This window comes from Pleurodeles waltl, chromosome 9 (assembly GCF_031143425.1).
Source record: "Pleurodeles waltl isolate 20211129_DDA chromosome 9, aPleWal1.hap1.20221129, whole genome shotgun sequence".
NCBI lineage: Eukaryota > Metazoa > Chordata > Amphibia > Caudata > Salamandridae > Pleurodeles > Pleurodeles waltl.
Window position 1 is genome coordinate 961,766,376 of NC_090448.1, and position 19,934 is coordinate 961,786,309.

The 19,934-nt window shown below is 43.0% G+C and overlaps 1 protein-coding gene across 2 annotated transcripts in view; it reads right to left on the reverse strand.

Annotated features, from left to right (window-relative positions):
• The window catches only part of MOK (MOK protein kinase), a 401,862-nt gene that overhangs the window by 73,708 nt on the left and 308,220 nt on the right, over positions 1–19,934 (reverse strand). For both annotated transcript variants that reach the window (XM_069208354.1, XM_069208353.1), the window contains exon 9: positions 18,173–18,346. In XM_069208354.1, the coding sequence (XP_069064455.1) occupies positions 18,173–18,346 (174 nt within the window). The remainder of the gene's footprint in view (positions 1–18,172; positions 18,347–19,934) is intronic.

The following is a 19,934-nucleotide window of genomic DNA, read 5'->3' on the forward strand; positions in this document are numbered from 1 at the left end:
CTAAACAAAATTTGGGGCCTCGGCAATGACGAGCCTCCTGAGTCTCCATTGCTCACTACTATCCTTACAATAGGTAGCGTAAAAGGAACCATAACTAAAATATATAATATACTATTAGCAGCAGTCTGTACCACCCTGCCGCACGCTAAGGCACGCTGGGACATGGTCCTTCCTACACCATTACCACAAAAAACCTGGTCTGCGGCTCTTGCAACGATTAAATCAATATCCCGAAATCCTCGCCTACGCTACACCCAATTCAATTATATTCACCAATCTTATTTATCCCCAGCCCGCATTCTAAGAATATACCCGAACACAACTCCGTCATGCCCAAGATGTGCTATCCCGGCAGCCGACTTTTACCACATGGTTTGGAGTTGTCACTCAATAAACTCAGCTTGGCACCGAGTTACAGACGCCACAGCAGACATCTCATCCCTCGCATTATCCCCCACACCAGAGTCCTGCTTATTAGGCATACGTCACCGTACTAAGGAAGATAAACAGACACACAGATTCATAGACTTAGCGTTTGCTGTCTTTAAACGTTTGATCGCAACACATTGGAAGGCTCCACATGTTCCATCCCACTTGGTTTGGCTACGTGACTTACATAGTCGCTCACAGGCTGAGGCGCAGACACTCAATCTACTGCAACGCAGAGGTCTCATTGAGGTGGGCCCCGAAGTCTGGAACACTTTTGTGGTGGCAATAGAAGCGCGCGATGACTTGCACCCCCCGTGAATAGCGCACCATACACAACTCTAACAACCAGGTGGATATGGTCAGTAGGACACTTGAACTGCCTCAATTTCAATTACTGACATTGCTGACATTCTCATTATTATCCTCAAAGTATTAACTTAACACACCAGGCTGTTCTCACTGCGCACAAACCTGTGCACAGGTCAAACCCAGCTCGCTTAATGCTAATCCTGTTCAGTATCCCGTTGAACACCGCAAAACATAAATCCCTGCTTCACTCCTGCCCCGCTCTACACACATTTACATATATAAGCTGCAATCCTTCCTCTAACGTCTCCTTACCTCCGTCTGAGGTAGTATATATTATTAATGACATTAGCCGTGCTTAGCTGCATTGTTACTCGGCAAGTATTTGTCGCACAGTATTTAAGCTGCATGTTTCTTCTTTTCTGCTTTGTTAGCAATATTTTATGTTTTGTCTATAATTTGATTTCTTCTCTTTTTTCCTACATACCAGTTAATATGCAACGAGGCTGTGCAAGTTTATATATGTAAGCAAATAATTTGTTAAATCATAAACAGCCAATGTACTGGTATGTGAATGTTATGATTAATAAACAGATTTTAAAAAAAAAGTATAACTATAAAGGGTGAATTTCTATGGTTTGTGGGGGTAAAACATGAGCCTAACTATAAAGTCGCTGTAACCTTTGTTTTTTTTTAGTGAATGTGTATGTTTTTTTTAACGTTAAGTAATATATAATTACCGTACATTAATACAACGACTGCCGTGCAGACCTTTGGCCATGTTTGGTGGGCGTTGGCTTCAGGTCCTGCAGCCAACCCTGTCCCGCTGCATGCGCCAAACACCACACTATGCACGGCCATTGGGCAGACAAGACAGGGGTTTTGGTGTGTGTATTTTATCTAAAATTGTGCTTTAGATCCGCAGATCCATCTTCAAGTTCCACTGGGGTGGGGGGGATCCACGGATCCTCGCGTAGGCCCAAACATTTTTTTTTGTGTCCTATGGAGTCAAGATAACAGTATATTTACTCCTTATGTATTTTTACACTTTATTATTCCTTCCTCACAGCCCAAGCGGCAAACAAAATGTCAGTTCCCATCTCTCCTGTCAGGTTGTGGCGAGCCAATCAGGGCCTTGATTTTCACCTGGATCTGCAAATCCCATTTGGGTGGATCCACGGTGGACCCAAATCCTCAGATAACTAAATTGTTTTTACTTTAATAACTCTGAAACTACTGAACAGATTTGCACCATAGAACAATAAGAGATCTTTTTGGACCAAGATCTAGCATTCTGCCAAATTTGGTGTAAATCCTTTCAGAGGTTCGGGCTGTAGTCGTGTTGAAAAAATGTGAAACCCCCATAGACATTGCATCTTCAATTTTAACAGTTACCAATGTGCTCTTGCCGTTAAAATATTCTTGCTGCTTCTTAAAGTTCAACATTTTTGAAGATGTTTAGCTCTATAATCCGAAGTGATATTTTACTATGTTTCCACAGTGCATTTTGGGAAATGTATGCCCAGCAAGACTTTAGAACTACTTAGTAATCTGCCTATAAGAGCATGGGGTTCCCAGAATTGAAAATGCTGTTCACCTGTGATCAAGGCTTGTGTGAGAGGTGAAACGCATCATGAACAGTGTTGCCGCTTTTCTGATCTGGAATAAAAGTGCTTGGTGATTCAGACATTGTGCTTCAGTGGATTCCTTTTACATATATATATATATATATATATATATATATATATATATATATATATATATATATATATGTGTTTAAATTACCTTATATATACTTACCTTGCGTTGTAAATGTTTATGCATGGTAAAGGTTTGCATTGTAAAGGCAATTCGTCCTACACGCATGCGTTGTAATGTCATTCAACCGTTTCAGACAGAGGATTGTGAGTAGATAACGTGAGGTATTGGAAAAGGTTGTTTTTTTAGCAGCCTCCCGAACATGAGCAAGTATAGTTGAGGTCTGAGGGAAGGAGGATGAGAGTTATACAGGTTGGGCGTGGCTCCAAAGAATTGTTTTAACGCTAATGAAGTCTCCAAGGTCAGTCTTGGTGGGCGAAGCTCATTTTTGCTTTGAAATCCTCTCTTCCACCAAGTTGATGAGAAGGTATGGAGAGGACTTCAGATGAATGAATTCCACCATGGCCGGTCCCAAGGTTTGCTGCAAAAAGAGGAGGGTTATTCATGAGGCTAGCTACCTATAAGAAAAGAATTCTAGATACGGAAACATCAACCAAAAAAACGAAAGACATACCATCCTCAGGGAGAGAGGAATCTCCTTACCAGACAGCTGACACCTTGTGCTGAAAGTCAGAGGTCCCACTAAGCTGATTCACCTGCTTTCAACCAAGACCATCAACATCAGCACATGCAACGAGAGGGCCATGTACAAAACAGCCAAGACAGCTGGAGTGGTAGTGGGGGGAACAATATACAACAGTGCCCTGCTTGGCTTCAGCGAGACCAGATGGATACAGACGAGACAGAAATGATTGGCTCCAGGAGGAATGCTGCTGTAGTCTGGACACAAGGAAGAGTATGCCCCACATAGTCAGGAAGTAGCACTGATTCTAAGACCAATCGTCAACAGAGCTCTGATTGGATGGGAAGCCCACTGCCCCAGAATCATCACAGCGACCTTCCACACAAAGAAAAAGAGGATCAACATGAAGGTTATTGAGTGTTATGTACCTACAAATTACAGCGGAGAAGAGGAAAAAATACAATTTCACAACAGACTCCAGTCCATCCTAGAGAAATGTCTTGAAAGAGATGCCGTCATACTGATGAGGGACCTGAATGCCTAGAGTGGAAGAGACAACACTGGGTACTAAGACGTCATGGGCAACCATGGCCTTGGCGACATGAAGGCAAATGGTAAAAGGCTTGCAGGTCTCTGTGCCCTGAACAGTCTGGTAGTAGGCGGAAGTGTATTCCCACTCAAAAGAGTGCACAAGGCAATGTGGGTGTTACCAGACCATTGAACAAAGAATCAGATTGACCATGTCTGCCTTGCCATGAAGTTCTGTAGGTCTTTGCAAGATGTGAGAGTGATGAGATGAGAGAAACTGACATTGAACTATACCATCACCTTGTCATGACCAGGCTAAAACTAAAGCTGTAGAAAGCATATTTGGAACCGAGAAACCAAAGCCAGAGACATAACACCACCCTCCTCAAAGATGCACTGAAATGAAGTGCATACTTAGGGCCATATGTACAAACACTTTTTCCCATAGACACAGAATGGGTAAAAACCTTTGCTACATCTGGCCCTTAGTCACTGTCAGTAACAAGTTTCAAGTCCCGCAAGAAGGAGAGGACTACAGAGTCCCAACAGAAAGTCAGTGGGAGAGTGGCATCAATCTGTCAAGAGGTCCTTGGGTCCCAAGAAACCCATCATAAAGAATGGATCTTCAATGAGACTCTCCACAAGATCCAAGAGAGAAAGGAAAATAAAGGATAAGTTACTTACCTGTAAATCCTAGTTCTCTTCCAGGGGTATCCTCATCAAAGTCATAAACACTGAATATTCCTGCCCACTTGCGGGGACACCGGAGCATTTACAAACACACATGTATATGTATAAAATATCAATGAAAAATAACATTTTAGTAGGACATTTCACTAGAAATATGATATATACATGTGTAAAAAGCAATGCAGTCTATGTTGAGAAACAGGCTAAAAATGCTTTATTTGTTGGATTTTTTTGACTGGCTGCTCAAGGCTACCACCGCAGAGCATGCTGTAAACCATCTCAACCTGGTTCTGAACATTTTCAACTCTCTGGGTTTTCAGGTCAATTTCCAGAAGTCCACTCTCATTCCAACTCAGACCCTCCATTATCTGGGGGCAATACTGGACACCAAACTAGAAAGAGTGTATCTTTTGGAGGAACGACTATCATCAATAACGAAGAAGTGTCTTGCTCTTCTCCGCACTCTCCTACGGTCCATCAGGTAGCATCTCTGTTGGGCTCCATGGCCTCCTGCATTTTCATTGTCCCGAACTCCATGCTGCATATGAGACCTCTTCAAGGGGCTCTAGAGGATCAGTGGAATCAACACACAGCCCAATGGGAGGACAGAATAGCTCTTTCAACTGGGGCTCTAGCATCATTACAATGGTGGATGCGCAGACATCAACTGTTGGTGGGGGTTCCTTTTCACCAGTCCACTCCTTCCGACACCCTGGTAACGGATGCATCACTACAGGGCTGGGGAGCTCACCTGGGCCCCCTCCAAGCTCAGGGCCTATGGTCCAGCAAGGAACAGAGTTACCACATCAACCTACTGGAACTGAGAGCGGTTCACCTTGCTCTCAAATCGTTTGCCCCACCGATCAAAGGAAAATCCCTTCTGGTCTAGATGGACAATACAGCTTCGATGTATTATCTAAACAAGCAAGGGGGCACGAGATCTCGTTCCCTGTCTCGGGAATCTCAAACCATCTGGCACTGGCTAATAGCGAGGGGAATGTCCCTCACAGCGGTCCATTTCCCGGGACAGCAAAACTCAGAAGCAGATTTCCTAAGCCGAAGTCTAATAGACTGCCACGATTGGGTCCTTCACGACGAGGTCGTAGCAGACATCTTCCAGCAGTGGGGTCAGCCTCAATTAGATCTTTTTGCAGACGATGTCAACAAAAAATGTCCAGACTTCGTACCCAGGTTCTACCATCCGGGGATGCAAGGGAATGCCCTGTTGATAGACTGGTCAGGGATATTCCTCTACGCTTTTCCACCTATTCCCCTGATACCAGCTGTAATCAACAAGTTTTACAGATCCAAAGACAGGATGATACTCATAGGCCCACAATGGGCTCAACAGTACTGGTACACAGATCTCCTCCAGTTGTCCAGAGCAACCGCACAGGAGGCTGCTGTGCAGACCAGATCTCCTCTACAGATTAGGGGGGAAAATTCTACATCCCAACCTTCCCTCGCTGAGCTTGACAGCATGGCTCCAGAATTCCTGCAATATGGACATCTAGGGCTCTCGCCGGAATGTATGAATATTTTTAAAGGAGTCTAAAAGACCGTCTACGCGACGCTCCTACGCATTCAAGTGGAAAAGGTTCTACATGTGGTGCCGGCAGCACGATCACAATCCTATTTTGGCCCAGCAGGAGGTTATCTTGCCTTACCTGTTACATCTTGTGAGGTCAGGACTGCAGTTCTCCTCTATTAAGGTACATTTATCTGCCATTACAGCTTATCATTAATCACCCTCTCAGAAATCCTTCTTTGCTATGCCAGTAGTTAAGGATTTCTTAGAGGGCTTGAAGAAAGTCTTTCCACCAATTCGGAAACCCTCACCCCCATGGGAATTGAATGTGGTCTTGTCTAGACTCATGGCCTCCCCTTTCGAACCCATCCACAAAGCTTCATTACAACACCTTACGTGGAAGACAGCTTTTCTGGTAGCCATTACCTAGGCTAGAAGGGTTAGTGAAATTCAGGCTCTATGTTCGAGGGAAGCCTTCACGGTTTTCCATGATAACAGAGTGGTTCTGAGAACACATCTATCGTTCTTGCCTAAGGTGGTATTGGACTTCCACATTAATCCGATGATATCTCTTCCAACGTTTTTCCCTGATCCTGTTACTCCGGCGGAGAAAGCCTTGCACTCCCTGGACCTTAAGAGGGTGCTCAAATTTTACCTTGATAAGACTAGGTCAATTAGACAATCTGATCATCTGTTTGTTAACTATGGACATATGAGGACAGGGGAAGCTTCTTCAAAACAAACAATTTCAAGATGGATAGTTTCATGTATTTTGACTACTTATCAATTGGCTAACAAACAATTATCAGCTTGGCCTAAGGCTCATTCAACGAGAGGGAAGGCGGCGACTGCAGCCCTTCTTAAGAATGTACCGATCTCTGAGATTTGCAAATCTGCCACATGGAGTTCTGTACATACTTTTACCAGGCACTACTGTATAGATTCAGATGCCAAAGCAGACACTCAAGTGGGTCAAGCTTCTCTAAGAAATTTATTTGCATACCAAATGTTTTTTTCCTGCACTTCTATCATTCCGTCCGCAGAAGTTGGGGATGGGCTTGCTAATCTATTCAGTGTTTATGACTATTGATGAGGATCCCCTGGAAGAGAAGGCTAAGTTACTTACCTGTAAATCCTAGTTCTCTTCCAGGGGTATCCTCATCAAAGTCATAAACAACCCACCCTCCTCCCCGGACAAGAGTTACAGAAGTGCAGCAATACTCATGCATCTATTCTATTGCTCATTATCATCAAACAAAGTACTGACCTAACTGTGAACTAACTGTCACCCCACTCTCACCCCTGAGGCATGTTGGGATACTGGAGGTGCTCAGGGTCTTAAAGGCATGGTGCCAATTTTTGGGTTCTGCTGTGTTGACCTGCATGCAGCCTATTGGCTAATAATGCTCCTTTATTTTCAATGTAGTTTTAATCTTTTAAAATGGATTGCTTATACTTTCTATGCCTTCTACTTTGACTGCAGAACGTTTTTAAACTTTAAATGAAGATTTTAATTTAAGTTAAAAAAAAACTCCAAAAAATAAAAGCATTTTTTGTCTGTTTCGCAACATAGACTACATTGCTGTTTACACATGTATATATTTTATTTATATTGAAATTCTCTACTAAAATGTTATTTTTCATAGATATTTCATACATATACATGTGTGTTTGTATATGCTCCGGGGTCCCCGCACGTGGGTGGGAATATTCAGTGTTTATGACTATTGATGAGGATCCCCTGGAAGAGAAGCTGCAGTCAACACCAGCTGAGCAACAGCAGGAAAGACAAAAGCTCAAGGCATATACACCAAAACCAACATGGAAGCTAAGAGGAGCTTAAGAGCAGACAAGCGAAGATTCATCAAATGTTTTGCCTTAAAAGACTGGAAAGCAGCAAGCCATGAAAACATGAAGGAATTCTACAATAAAACAAGGGCATTCTCCAACAGATACAGCAATCCAGAAAAAACTATTAATGACAAAGCTGGGAAATCATAGGTAACAAAGGCCAACAAAGAAGATGGCTGGAGCACTTTGAAGAACTGTTGAACAAGCCCATGCTGCAGTTTCCACCAGACATACAGCCAGCTGACAAGGACTTGCCAACCAACTGCAGCAGACCAACCAAGGAAGAAATATGGCAAGCCATCAATCATCTGAGAAATGGGAAGGCAGCAGGATCCAACAACATTCCTCCACAGGCACAGAAGGCAGACACTGAAATATCAGTAGACATGCTCTACCCCATGTGGTAAAGCACCTGGGAAGAGGAAAAGGTGGCATCAAACTAGAAGGAGGGATATCTCATCAAGATCCCCAAGAATGGTGACCTGAGTAGTGGTGCAAACTAAAGAGGGATAACTCTTCTATCAACCCCAGGCAGTGTTCAACAGTCATCCTGAACAGAATGAAGGAACAAGTCCACGCTCAGTTGTGAGATCATCAAGCTGGCTTCTGGCAAAGACAGATCCTGTACAGACCAGACTGCAACACTGAGCATCATCATTGAGCAGTCAATGGAATGGAACTCCCCCCTCTATGTCAAACTTTATCAACTATGAGAAGACCTTCAACAGTGTGAATGGAGAGACCTTTTAGAAACTCCTACGCCACTGTGGTGTGCCAGATAAACTCGCAAGAATCACCAGGTACTCTTACAAGGGAATGACCTGCAATATATTCCATGGAGGACAACTCACAGAAGCCTTCCAAGTCAGGACCGGAGTCCGACAAAGTAGTTTGCGCTTGCCTTTTCTCTTCCTGCTGGCAACAGACTGAATCATGAAGACATCCACAGCAAGGTGAAGAAATGGGATTCAGTGGACATCTTGGATGCAGCTCGATGATCTGGACTTAGCAAACAACCTGGCCCTACTCTCCCATACCCATCTGCAGATGAAAGAAAAGAACGACAAGGTGGCAACCACGTCCACAAAACATGGTCTCAACATTCAAAAGGGAAAAACCAAGATCCTGAAGACTAACACTGCCAGCACAACTGCAGTCACTCTTGTAGGCAATGCACTGGAAGAGGTTGAGGCCTTCACCTGCCTGGGCAGTGTCACAAACTGGCAGGGTGGCACAGATGCGGATGCCAACGTTAAGGCAAGAATCTGCAAAGCAAGGGCTGCCATCATTCAGCTAAAGAAGACCTACACCTCCAACGACCTAACACTCAAACCAAGATCAGGCTTTTTGACACCAACATAATATTGGTAATTCTGTATGGAGTAGAAACTTGGAGGACAACAGTGACCACCAACAAAAAAGTCCAAACCTTCATCAACACCTGCCTGAGTAAACTCTTCAAAATTCACTGGGCACACACAATCAGCAACAATGACCTATGGCAGCAGACTATCCAACTGACTGCTCATGAAGGCTCAATAGTTCACTACCTTCACAAGACTGCATCTATTCTATTCTATTTTTGGCACTTCTAGAGCGCATGGCTACCCATACAGGCCGCTCAGCGATAAAAGACCATACCAATATCAGAATTCTTAGCCTTTAAGTGAATAAAGCGGTCTTCAGCTGTTTCCTAAAGCTTAGTTCATCCTTATTTTTTCATAGCGCTACCAGTAGAGCATTTTGTAGTTTAGGAGCTTCATAGGCAAAAGCCTCTCCTCTGCATGTAGTGTTCTTGATGTTAGGGTCTGTGAGTAGCCCTGGATCAGCAGATTGTAAGGATCTTTTTGGACTATAAGAACAGAACAACTACTGTGGAAGCTGGGGGTCTTTCTTGCGCAAAGCCTTATGGCCTATAAAGAGGGCCCTGAACTGTATCCTGTTGGATACCGGCAACCAGTATAGAGAAGCCAGTACATTGGAAAGAGAATTGTGTTTAGGTATTTTCAGCAGTATCTGCACAGCTATGTTTTGTATCACCTGAAGCCTTTCGACAACTGGTTGAGGGCTACCCAGGTAGAGCGAACTACCATAATCCAATCGTGATAGCACTAATTCATGTACAACCATTCTATGGATTGAGCTGGGCTGCAAATCCAACAATTTTCTAAGTGTTCTTAATAGACCAAAGCAACTTGCAGCTAGTTTCCAGGCCTGAAACTCCAGGGAAATCTTAATATTAATCAAAAATGCCAGACTTTGTACCTCTGATTCTGGGACTGGATGCTCACCTAGCGAGTCCAGCCAGCATAATTTAGTCCGGCTAGTAGGGGTGTTGCCAAGTACTAGTATTTCAGTTTTATCGCCATTTACTTTTAAACAGCTGGCAGACATCCATTCTGCTTCTTCTTTTAAAGATGCATAAACTATAGCTAAAAGTGCTGTTTCCTTAGTGCTTCCAGGGCGGAATCCAGTTTGAGTAGAATGTAGTATTTTTAAATTCTCCAAAAATGAGGAGCTGTGTTTAATTAACAGATGTTTCTAAATTTTACTGACACATGGAAGTAGGAAAATTGGCCTGTAATTTTCTGCTAATGCAGGGTCAAGCAATGGTTTCTTTAGCAGGGATCTCACAATTGCACGTTTCCAAGAGAGCGATACAGTGCTGTGCTTAAGTGACAAATTAAAAATATCAATTAGGACCGAGTAGTTATATTTTCCCCTTTAATCAGTATGGCAGGAGGTGCTGGGACCAGCGGGGATCTGGATTTTCCTGTTTTTATAAGCCATTTAACATCTTCCTTACTAACATCCGGGAAGACATATAGGGGGTGATTCTGACCGCGGCGGACGGCGGTCGCCGCCCGCCGAGCGGTTCCCGCCGAAAGACCGCTCCGCGGTCAAAAGACTGCGGCGGTCATTCTGGCTTTCCCACTGGGCTGGCGGGCGACCGCCGAAAGTCCGCCCGCCTGCCCAGCGGGAAACACCCTTCCCACGAGGAAGCCGGCTCAGAATGGAGCCGGCGGAGTGGGAAGGTGCGACGGGTGCAGTTGCACCCGTCGCGAATTTCAGTGTCTGCAAAGCAGACACTGAATTTCTTTGTGGGGCCCTCTTACGGGGGCCCCTGCAGTGCCCATGCCATTGGCATGGGCACTGCAGGGGCCCCCAGGGGCCCCACGACACCCCATACCGCCATCCTGTTCCTGGCGGGTGAACCGCCAGGAACAGGATGGCGGTATGGGATGTCAGAATCCCCATGGCGGCGCAGCTTGGCGGATTCCCATGGGCAGCGGAAAGTCGGCGGTACACCGCCGGCTTTCCGCTTCTGGCCGCGGCTGTACCGCCGCAGTCAGAATGCCCGGCGGAGCACCGCCAGCCTGTTGGCGGTGCTACCGCCAACCTCCGCCATGGCGGTAATTACCGCCAGGGTCAGAATGACCCCCATAATTCCTCCTTGACCATATGGTCCTGAGGGGGTCATGACAGAATTATTATGCTCTAAATTCCCTACCAAACTTTTTCAAGAAAGCAATTTGCCAACATGTTGCATCAAGATTTAGAAGGCGAAAACACAACATGCTTCTTGGCAGGTTTCATGAAAGAATTGACTATTTTGCTGAATGTGACACACTGTCAATCCTAGTGCCAAGATAAGTGGCTTGGGCTTGTCCTACAGGATAGTGGTAATTTCTTTTGACTGATTTCTTGTAGTTGAGTTTACCAGGTGCATCATAATTGTTTTCTCCATTTCTTTGTCATTCTTTTTTAAGTTTTTTTAGTTGCATATTAAACAAGGGGGCCCACCCCTGTGGTCAGCCTGTCTTGTGCCTTCTCCAATCCCCAAACTTAGAAATAATTTCCGATATTTCACCATTTATTTTCGGGGCTAGATTTTAAGAGGGTGGTTTCTCAACTAGCCTTAGTCACTTTTGACTAACAGCAACCTAATCTTGACTATTGGACAGGTGGGCTTGTTCTTCCTTCTCTAGGAAGGTAAAACAGAACAATGTAGTAACCTGACCAGCATGCTGGAAAAGGGGCCTCCACTGTCATATTAAGAATGTTAGTAAAAATAGGACCAAGGAGATCAAACACCACCATGCAAGCTCTGACCTGGAACCCTCAAGGCAAAAGGAAAAGAGGAAGCTAAAAAACAAGTGGTGCTGAGGCCGCAAAGCTGACTGCAAGGAGATGGGTTACATCTGATGTCAGATTTAAAGAAAAGCCCATGACTGCAGGACAGAGGAGGCTGGAGAGCCCTGGTTGATGTCCTATACACTAGGAGGGGTAGTTGACATAAGTAGGTAGAGTGAGATGAATAACCTTGTGGATAAGACAGGCAGCCTTTTTTAAAGTGTATTCAGGCCTGTATGTGAAGACAGTGAAGTACCCTCAATATTAGAGTGATCTGGTCAAACTTTTTTGTTGATTTGATGAAAGTGCAGCAGCTTGAAACACCACCTTGTAAGGGTCAGAGAAGAGATAGGAACATTAGGCATAATTGAAGTGACCTCATGCATAATCCATGCTGTAAACCTCCATATTTTGACTATGGTGCAGTGGACACTTTTAGATGTTGTCCCATATTTGGTCGCCCGTTCGGGGTTGAGGCTTTGAAGATATTAAGTTTCACTTATTGCATTGCCATGCACCCTGGTCCTTCTATGTCAGTAATGAGAGTGATTGACACATTACTCTTAACAGCCTGAAAGTAGGTGGATCCTGCTTTCTTCATTCTTTCAGATAATACCTTGATCTTTAAAATCTTTTTTCTAACTCATGAGTGGTTCAATCATACAGTTTCTAGGATACTTAGTCACAAGTACAGCAACACTGGTAACGAGTCAGGTGAGGCACAGTGGGTTGAACATGTGCTGCAAATGCAGTTTCTGCTTTTTAAATGTTCGGTGAAAAACAGGCTACAGTTGACAATGTAAGATTGAAGCTGTAGCACAAGTTTATCGACAAAAGAAACAACGGACAAGAACACTGCATTAATCCGAAGACCTCACACATTCTTTGGCTTCCAGCAGTGCCTGCACACTATAGAGCATTGTAATCTTTAACAAATTCTCTGCAATTCTCTCCTAATATTATACAAGGATGTCAAACCATAATCACTCTTTTGCTGGAGAGTTCTTTTCCCCGAAAGTCCTGCAACATGAAAACCTGTGGAAAACCCACTGTATGGATCTGGCAGCTGCATATCATGCTTTGACCTCGAGAAACACCTTCTCTTCTTATGGCTTTATTCCACCCATACTCCACCAGGGCTACCTTTGAGAAGATCTGAAGATGTAACACCAGTTTCTGGCACTGCTCAGATCAACTGAGCTCCAAGACTGAAGGTAAACGTTTCAGTTCAGCCAGGTCTCTATCCCAGGTCAACTAGGTTCCCTCACAACTACCCTGCCTACTGAACTCTGTCTTGTTAAAATTTTGGGAAAGACCCTTTAGAGAAATTCTCAAGTTTTGCTTTTGAGACTTTAGTAGTTCACCATAAAACACTTATAAAGGACTAAGATTTAAGTAGACCTCCTACCAAATTAAAGAGGATACTGGACTTGAAATTTAGCTCTAGGGGACTGATATATTTACCTATTCGATATAGAACAACCAAAGAATCCCATGGTAAATGAAAATTGCAAAGAGCTTTGGATAAGTGAGCTGCAGTCCCCGAACTACCTGACAAACTGTGGTCTAAAATCTATTAAAAAAAATTATTTTACAGATTTATGGCCATGCTAGTGATGGTGATCGGACTTCAAATTAGTATACAATACCTACATTTCTAAATTATCTAAAATATGTAAAGGCTTGTTGTTGGAAAATGGGTTATTGGTAAGGGCAGGTAAATACCTACACTTAGCAACAGGCCACTAACCTCCATGTAGGTCCAGTTAGGTCTCAGTAAATTAAACCCAGCTCAACCCTTGGGAGCTTGGAAACGAGCGACAAGGCTTAACTTAGGAGACAGAGTGTAAAGCATTCAAATATCACAAAACAGTAATTAAATTAAACACAGGAAACAGTCATCCAAAATCAATTTATAACAATAGATTATATTGTTATCTTTAAAATGACACCAAAACGAATAAAATCGGATAAGGGGAACCGGAGATATGAATTTTTAAAGAATTAATGCTTTCTAGCACATAGAAGCAACTAGCGCTCAAAGGGTTAAAAAAGGTCACACTGGAAAGGAACAAAGTCCAGAGCTCAGGCCACCCACGAGGTAACACTGTCACACTTACTTTCAGAAGTGTTTGATTCAGGAAAGTGGTCCACTGCACCAGCCAAGGGTTCAGAGGCTCTGGTGGTCTTCTTGGGGTCTGGGACTACAACTCCCACAATGCACCTCTTCAACTTATGGAGTTGCTCCAAATGTCTCTAAACCTATGGATCTTCTTCCAGAGGACCTTTTTGTGTCCTTGAAGTGTCTACAACTTGATCCAAGGTTCCAGAAGCTCTGAGTTGCTCCTTGGGAGTTGGGACTACAATTTCCAGAATGCACCTGGCCAGAATCCTCAAATGGCCCCTGGACGCTTGTCAGCTGGGCTCTGCTTGCAGGACTTGATGCAGGGGACTTTGGGCAGCTCCTTTGTACCTGTAGCAAAAAGGGATTCCCTTCTTGAAGCAGTAGAAGACAGGTAAAGTCCTTTTAGTGGTGAAGCCCAAGTGTGCAGCAGGTGCAGTCCTCCAGAGTGCAGTGTCCAGGTGCAGGTCAGGGGTCCAGCAGGGCAGTCCTTCTTCTCCTGTAGTTCTTCCTTGTTGAAATCTGATAGGGATCTGAAGTGTGGGTGCAGGTCTGCCAGTTTTATCCCTGCTCCTGTGTGAAAAACAGGGGGGTCCTGGTTCTCCAATCAGGTGCAGGGTCCTAACCCCTGTGATGACCACTTCCTGGGAGGAGTGGCAACAATCAATCCCAGGGAGCAATATAACTCAAAAATCCATCATGGCTGAAAGTGATTTTTAGAGGTTACATCTGGCTGAGCCCACCCACTGGTGTGGCTAAACATCCTAAACACACCCCTCCCCTAATCTAATCAAGGGGGCACCTAATTGTCTGGGTTTGCAGGATTTGAGGGTGTTGCTGGGTTGCTCCAAATGTCCTTCCCTGTCTTTGAAGACCAGTTTGGCAGCCCTCCCCCTTCCTGCTTCACCATCTGCTGAGGGGAGATATCTCCCCCAGGCACATCTCTTTGTGTGAAGCCAGGCCACTTCACACCTCATGAGGGCAGCCTGGCCAATCAGAGCACAGCAGCAAAAACATGGCAGGGCTGAAGTTGGCAACTTTTCAGGTAAAGTTTAAAACTCTTTACCTGAACAAGTTATATTAAATCCAACAATTGGAAGTTGTGGGATTTATTATAACAATTAATTTGATACCAAACTTCTGGTATCTGTTACTTAAGGGGACTTTTAAAATTAAAATAAAGTCTCCCCATTCTAGCCTATGGAGGCCATTCACTACAATGAGCTATTTTTATATGGTCCCTGCTTATAGTTACATGGCACCCAGCCCTAGGGGCACATAGGGCACACCTTAGGGGTGACTTATAGGTAAAAATAAGGTAGTTTAAGACTTTGGAACTACTTTTAATTCCAAAGTTGAATTTGCATGTAACTTTAATTTAAAAGCAGCCAGCAAGGCAGGCCCGCCTTTAAAATGACACTGGGCACTTCAGCAGTGCACCTATGGGTGCACTACCTATGCTGGGGTCCCTAAACTTACATGTCCTACCATATAATAGGGACTTATAGGTAGGTTGACTTAGCCAATTATAATTAGCCTAATTTGCATACTGAGTTTACACAGAGCACAGGCCCTGGGACTGGTTAGCAGTACCCAGGGCACCATCAGAGTCAGGAAAACAGTAGTAAAAAGTGGGAAATGGGGGCAAAAAGTTAGGGGGGCCTCTGCAATCAGCCCTGTTCTCTCACACTTGTGTATGCTCTGTCCATAGGGTTGTACTGATCTACTATCATGCGATGGGACTGTAGTAAAGTACTTTATTAGAGGCACATGCAGAGCTTGATAACAGATACAACTAGAGAAGACTGGCATTGTGATTCGCCTATGACTGTCTTCAATATGCTAGGAGAGACACACCTGTGAGATACTACTGGAGATGGTCTATGTATTGTGCGAGGTAATTGACACTTGCTATAAAGTGGAATGCACAAGGCCTGCCAATTAAGGAATGAATTCAAAAAAGGTAGAGTAGAATTTGGGATGGAAAAGCTTATAGTGTATGACACACTAGACCTTTATAGAGGAATATAGGCATTTTCTAGTCAGACTGTCTACCAAGGTTTGCTCCCTTCATGCAACTGGATCCACAGAACAAAACAAGGTGGCTCCCTTCTGACTGAGGGAAAAAGGTGCAAAGGCATCCATGAACCCTCTTGTCCAAATATTGCATAATGGGTTGGAGGCCTTCTCTGCAGCTGGCCACATCAGCCATACTGCTCCACAGTTTCTAACACTTACCCTAAGGAAGCTGGGAAATCAATTTGTTGTCCTTTTTCCTAAAGCTTGGAATTTAATTAACATGAACGCATTATAATGATCCCTGAGGCTTTAGTCAGATTATTTTCTTCATGTTAGTAAGGAAAACAACAACCAATATTAAAAATTAGCACATGAAAGAGAGAAAGTCATATTTCTATAGTTTATCATGTATCACATCACAGAAATGTACAGCTTCACTTTGTAACTCAACTGTGATGCATGGTCAGACTTCAATATTTAGTGTAAGTATCTCACATGGAGATAAATCACATCCAAAGTTTTTTTCAGCCCTACAAATTGAGTCTGTTCCATTATATAACATTCCTTTCATTAAAGCAAGACACGTATTCAGTTTCACATGCTATGCCAAAGAGCTGGTTCATACTCCATTATTGGTCATAGTCAGGCAGCTAAGTTATAACTTACATAGCATCTGACAGGGATAAGGAGCAGCTCAAATATTTAACAAACTGTTCTTCCATGGATCAAAAACGGTGTCTGCTATGTTAATTTAAACACTATAATTGAGTCACATTCTGTACTCATTTTCACAGGCTTTCTCTTGAGCCAAGGCCAGGCACTATATATTAGAAGTCTATGTCCTGGGGGAAAGGTAGAGCTTTTTTTAGGCTGTGTTCTGGTGCTGGACTAATGCTGTAGATGAGGGTCAAAGAGAAGAATTCAACAGAACGATGGCTAATACTTTAGAACTTTTTCCGAAACCCAGCAACACATACAATGTCATTACTGCCAAAGTGATTGGGAAATCAATACAGAGTCCTTGAGTTTTAAGTGACCAATCTTAAGGTAACCCATAATTAATACAATGCTGTACTGATTTGCCCGTAGCTTATCTTATCTACTAATTAATACATTCCTGCACATGATTCTAGGGCAATGTATCTAGGTAATCAAGAAAATCCTCAAAAACAAAGTATCTAAAATATAACATGTTTTAAAATTAGTTCTAAAACGTAAACATTTTGCATGAATTTGTATCTTTTTAAAAGCTGTGGTATTATAAACCTCTTACTTTTGTCAAAGCATTGATAACATTTTTAGACAAAATAACCACCCATGTTCAGTGACCAACAAATCCACCAGTCTTCCTCTTTATACTTTTCTCCCACTTCTCCACGTTTCAGTCCAACGTGTGACTGAGTCTATCATCATGGTGACCAGAAAAAATCTGTCACCTGAAATAGACGATGAAAAGAAGTTCATAAAAATGTCATAAAGACCTGGGATTATCATCCCTGTTGACTCAACTGGAGAGCTTTTCCCCTATTCCATTTCCGTTCTGTACCAAAAATACAACAAATAAAAACACTGAACTCAAACATAGAACCTCTATAATATGCAACATAGCTCCAGTTAGACGATGAATAATAGGACAGTCAAATGATTGCTTCAAGAGAATCAAAGGAGTACGTTAATTGGTTGTATTTCCTTTTGTCCATCCAGTTCATTACGAATCTGGCTGGCCTCCTGCATGAGATTCTTTTCTGAGCTTGCTGATGCTTTGTGTCATATAATGGAGCAAGAAAGCTGAACACGTAACGAACAACCGTATTAACATAATTACACTTGATTTGTAATGTTCTTCTCAATAGAACTGCATGAAAAAGGGAAATATAGAGACCGTAGATACGTAGAATACATATTAGAGGAATAGGAGAAAGTCCATGCAGACGCATTCATGTTACTTTTGATGCAAAACATGACTAAGCTTAATTGTTAGAAATATGGTTTCGAAGTTTTCTTCTGAATCTCAGTTTTTTAAGATGCTCGCCACTTACAGTTTATAAGGTAATATGGAATGAAAACCTTAATGAAATATCTGAAACTAAAGACCTGTATTTTTAAATGTGTGTCTTGAAACGCTTTTCCTTTAATGAACAATTAAAACTCTACACTCGATCAGACCAATAAAGAATATGGTAAGTGTGACACAAACATAATGAGATAAAAAGCAACATATAGTCTTATACCAGACAAAGACAATTTCTCCTGAGACCATTGTGTGGCCTAGTCCAAGGCTTACCTCAGTTCTTTGAAATACGAATGCTGCAGCGCTTGCTTGGCACTGATTCTCTCATCGGGGTCATACTCTATAAGTGCATACATGAGCGCAAGGCTGTCAGGAGAGACATTGGGTAAAATTCGAGCTATGCCTGTTCCTTTCTTGAAAGGAAAATCAAAACTCATTGCTCTTGACCTGTAAGTAAAGAAAACAATAGCAAATAAGTCAACTACACATAACTATGTCGTAAGCTACGTGATTCATACGACCAAATGTGCTCAAAAGTTTATCTTATTCTATGAACTTGCTACCGCAAAAAAAAGATAGCTCTCTTGATTAATATCAGTGATATTAACTAAGAGACTCTACAGGCAGCGTTACAGTTCCTCCGACCAGATTGCAAAAAGCCAAGACAAGTGGTCGTTCCTAAGTAATGAATTATACTTGTGCCCATACACAGAAACCAGAGGAGCAGAGAACCCAACTGAGAGACCAGACCTCACTCCCAAAAAACAGGAGTATCAACAATAAGAAGTCACCCGCCATTACACCTTTACACCAGCGATACAGGTTGTTGAGTGTAGTCAGCTCTTAAAGGCAAATAATATGAGCACGGTTGTTAGAAAAGGGCCACTTTATCAACCTAAGGAATAATTTTTGTTGGAATATAAGTCCACATTTTACTTGGCAACACACCATACTCCCAGTCAGCCCAAAGTAAGTATTAGTCTCCATAAATTGATCACCTGGATTTCAGACACAGAGGCCAGGTGGCAGTTAAGCCTCATCCATGCAAAAAAAACAACCTAACAAATGCTCCCAATGAGCACCAAAAGTTAACTCGTGCAACCCGATTACTCATTTACCACAAAGTCAGGAGCTAGTCTGAACTAGCTGAGCCCTGCCTCTTATTTGGGTATTCTGAGTCGTAATGTTGGGGTATGGCCTTATAGTCCACAAAGGGAACTCAAGGTGCTAAGAGAGGGAGAAAGTCACAACCGCCTCAAAATTCATAAGTCTACTCCAACCTGCTAACATGCATGTCTGTACTGACTTTCACAAAATCGCCACCACAAAGTCAAGTCACTGTAGAGCAAAGTCATACAACTGCTGGTAAATTGGGGTTTGCATCACCCCACTGCATTACTGCACCCTTCTCTCCTGGTCAGAAGCTTCCTAGTACCATCACTCCTGTAAGAGGTCCAAGCACACTGAGACCAAACAGAAACTGGCTCATCCCCTGGAATGTTGATGACCCACTTCTATTCCACACCAAAATCCCTACACAGTGAACCTCAAAGAATTGGTAGGCCCTGCTCCTTTGAAGTTCTATAACTCAGAGTAATTAACAGACAATGCATAGCGTGAGAATGTCTGGTGTTCAAAAGGGTGCTGAATCAGGCCTGTAATGTCCCAGAACTGGGCAAATTGTTACTGAAAAACCACCATATCACCCACGGTAGAGCATGCTAACTCCTGAGTTATGTTCAGAGGATGCCCAACCGACCTGCCGACATGGCCACAGATCAACTGTATACAAAAGACAACTCCAGGGCACACAGGGTTATTAAGTACATGATTTCCAATGTTGCTATTCATAAACCTATCCTTAGTAAATCCGGTTGAGACAGAAGAATGAATTTTGAAATCATTTTAGTAATTCCTAACAAAAAGATCTTTTTAAGAAAAAGCTTTTGCAAACATCAAGCAGTGCCCTAAAATTAACACAATTAGGTAGTAATGTATCAAAAAAATAACTGACCTGATAAAAGGACAGGTCTGC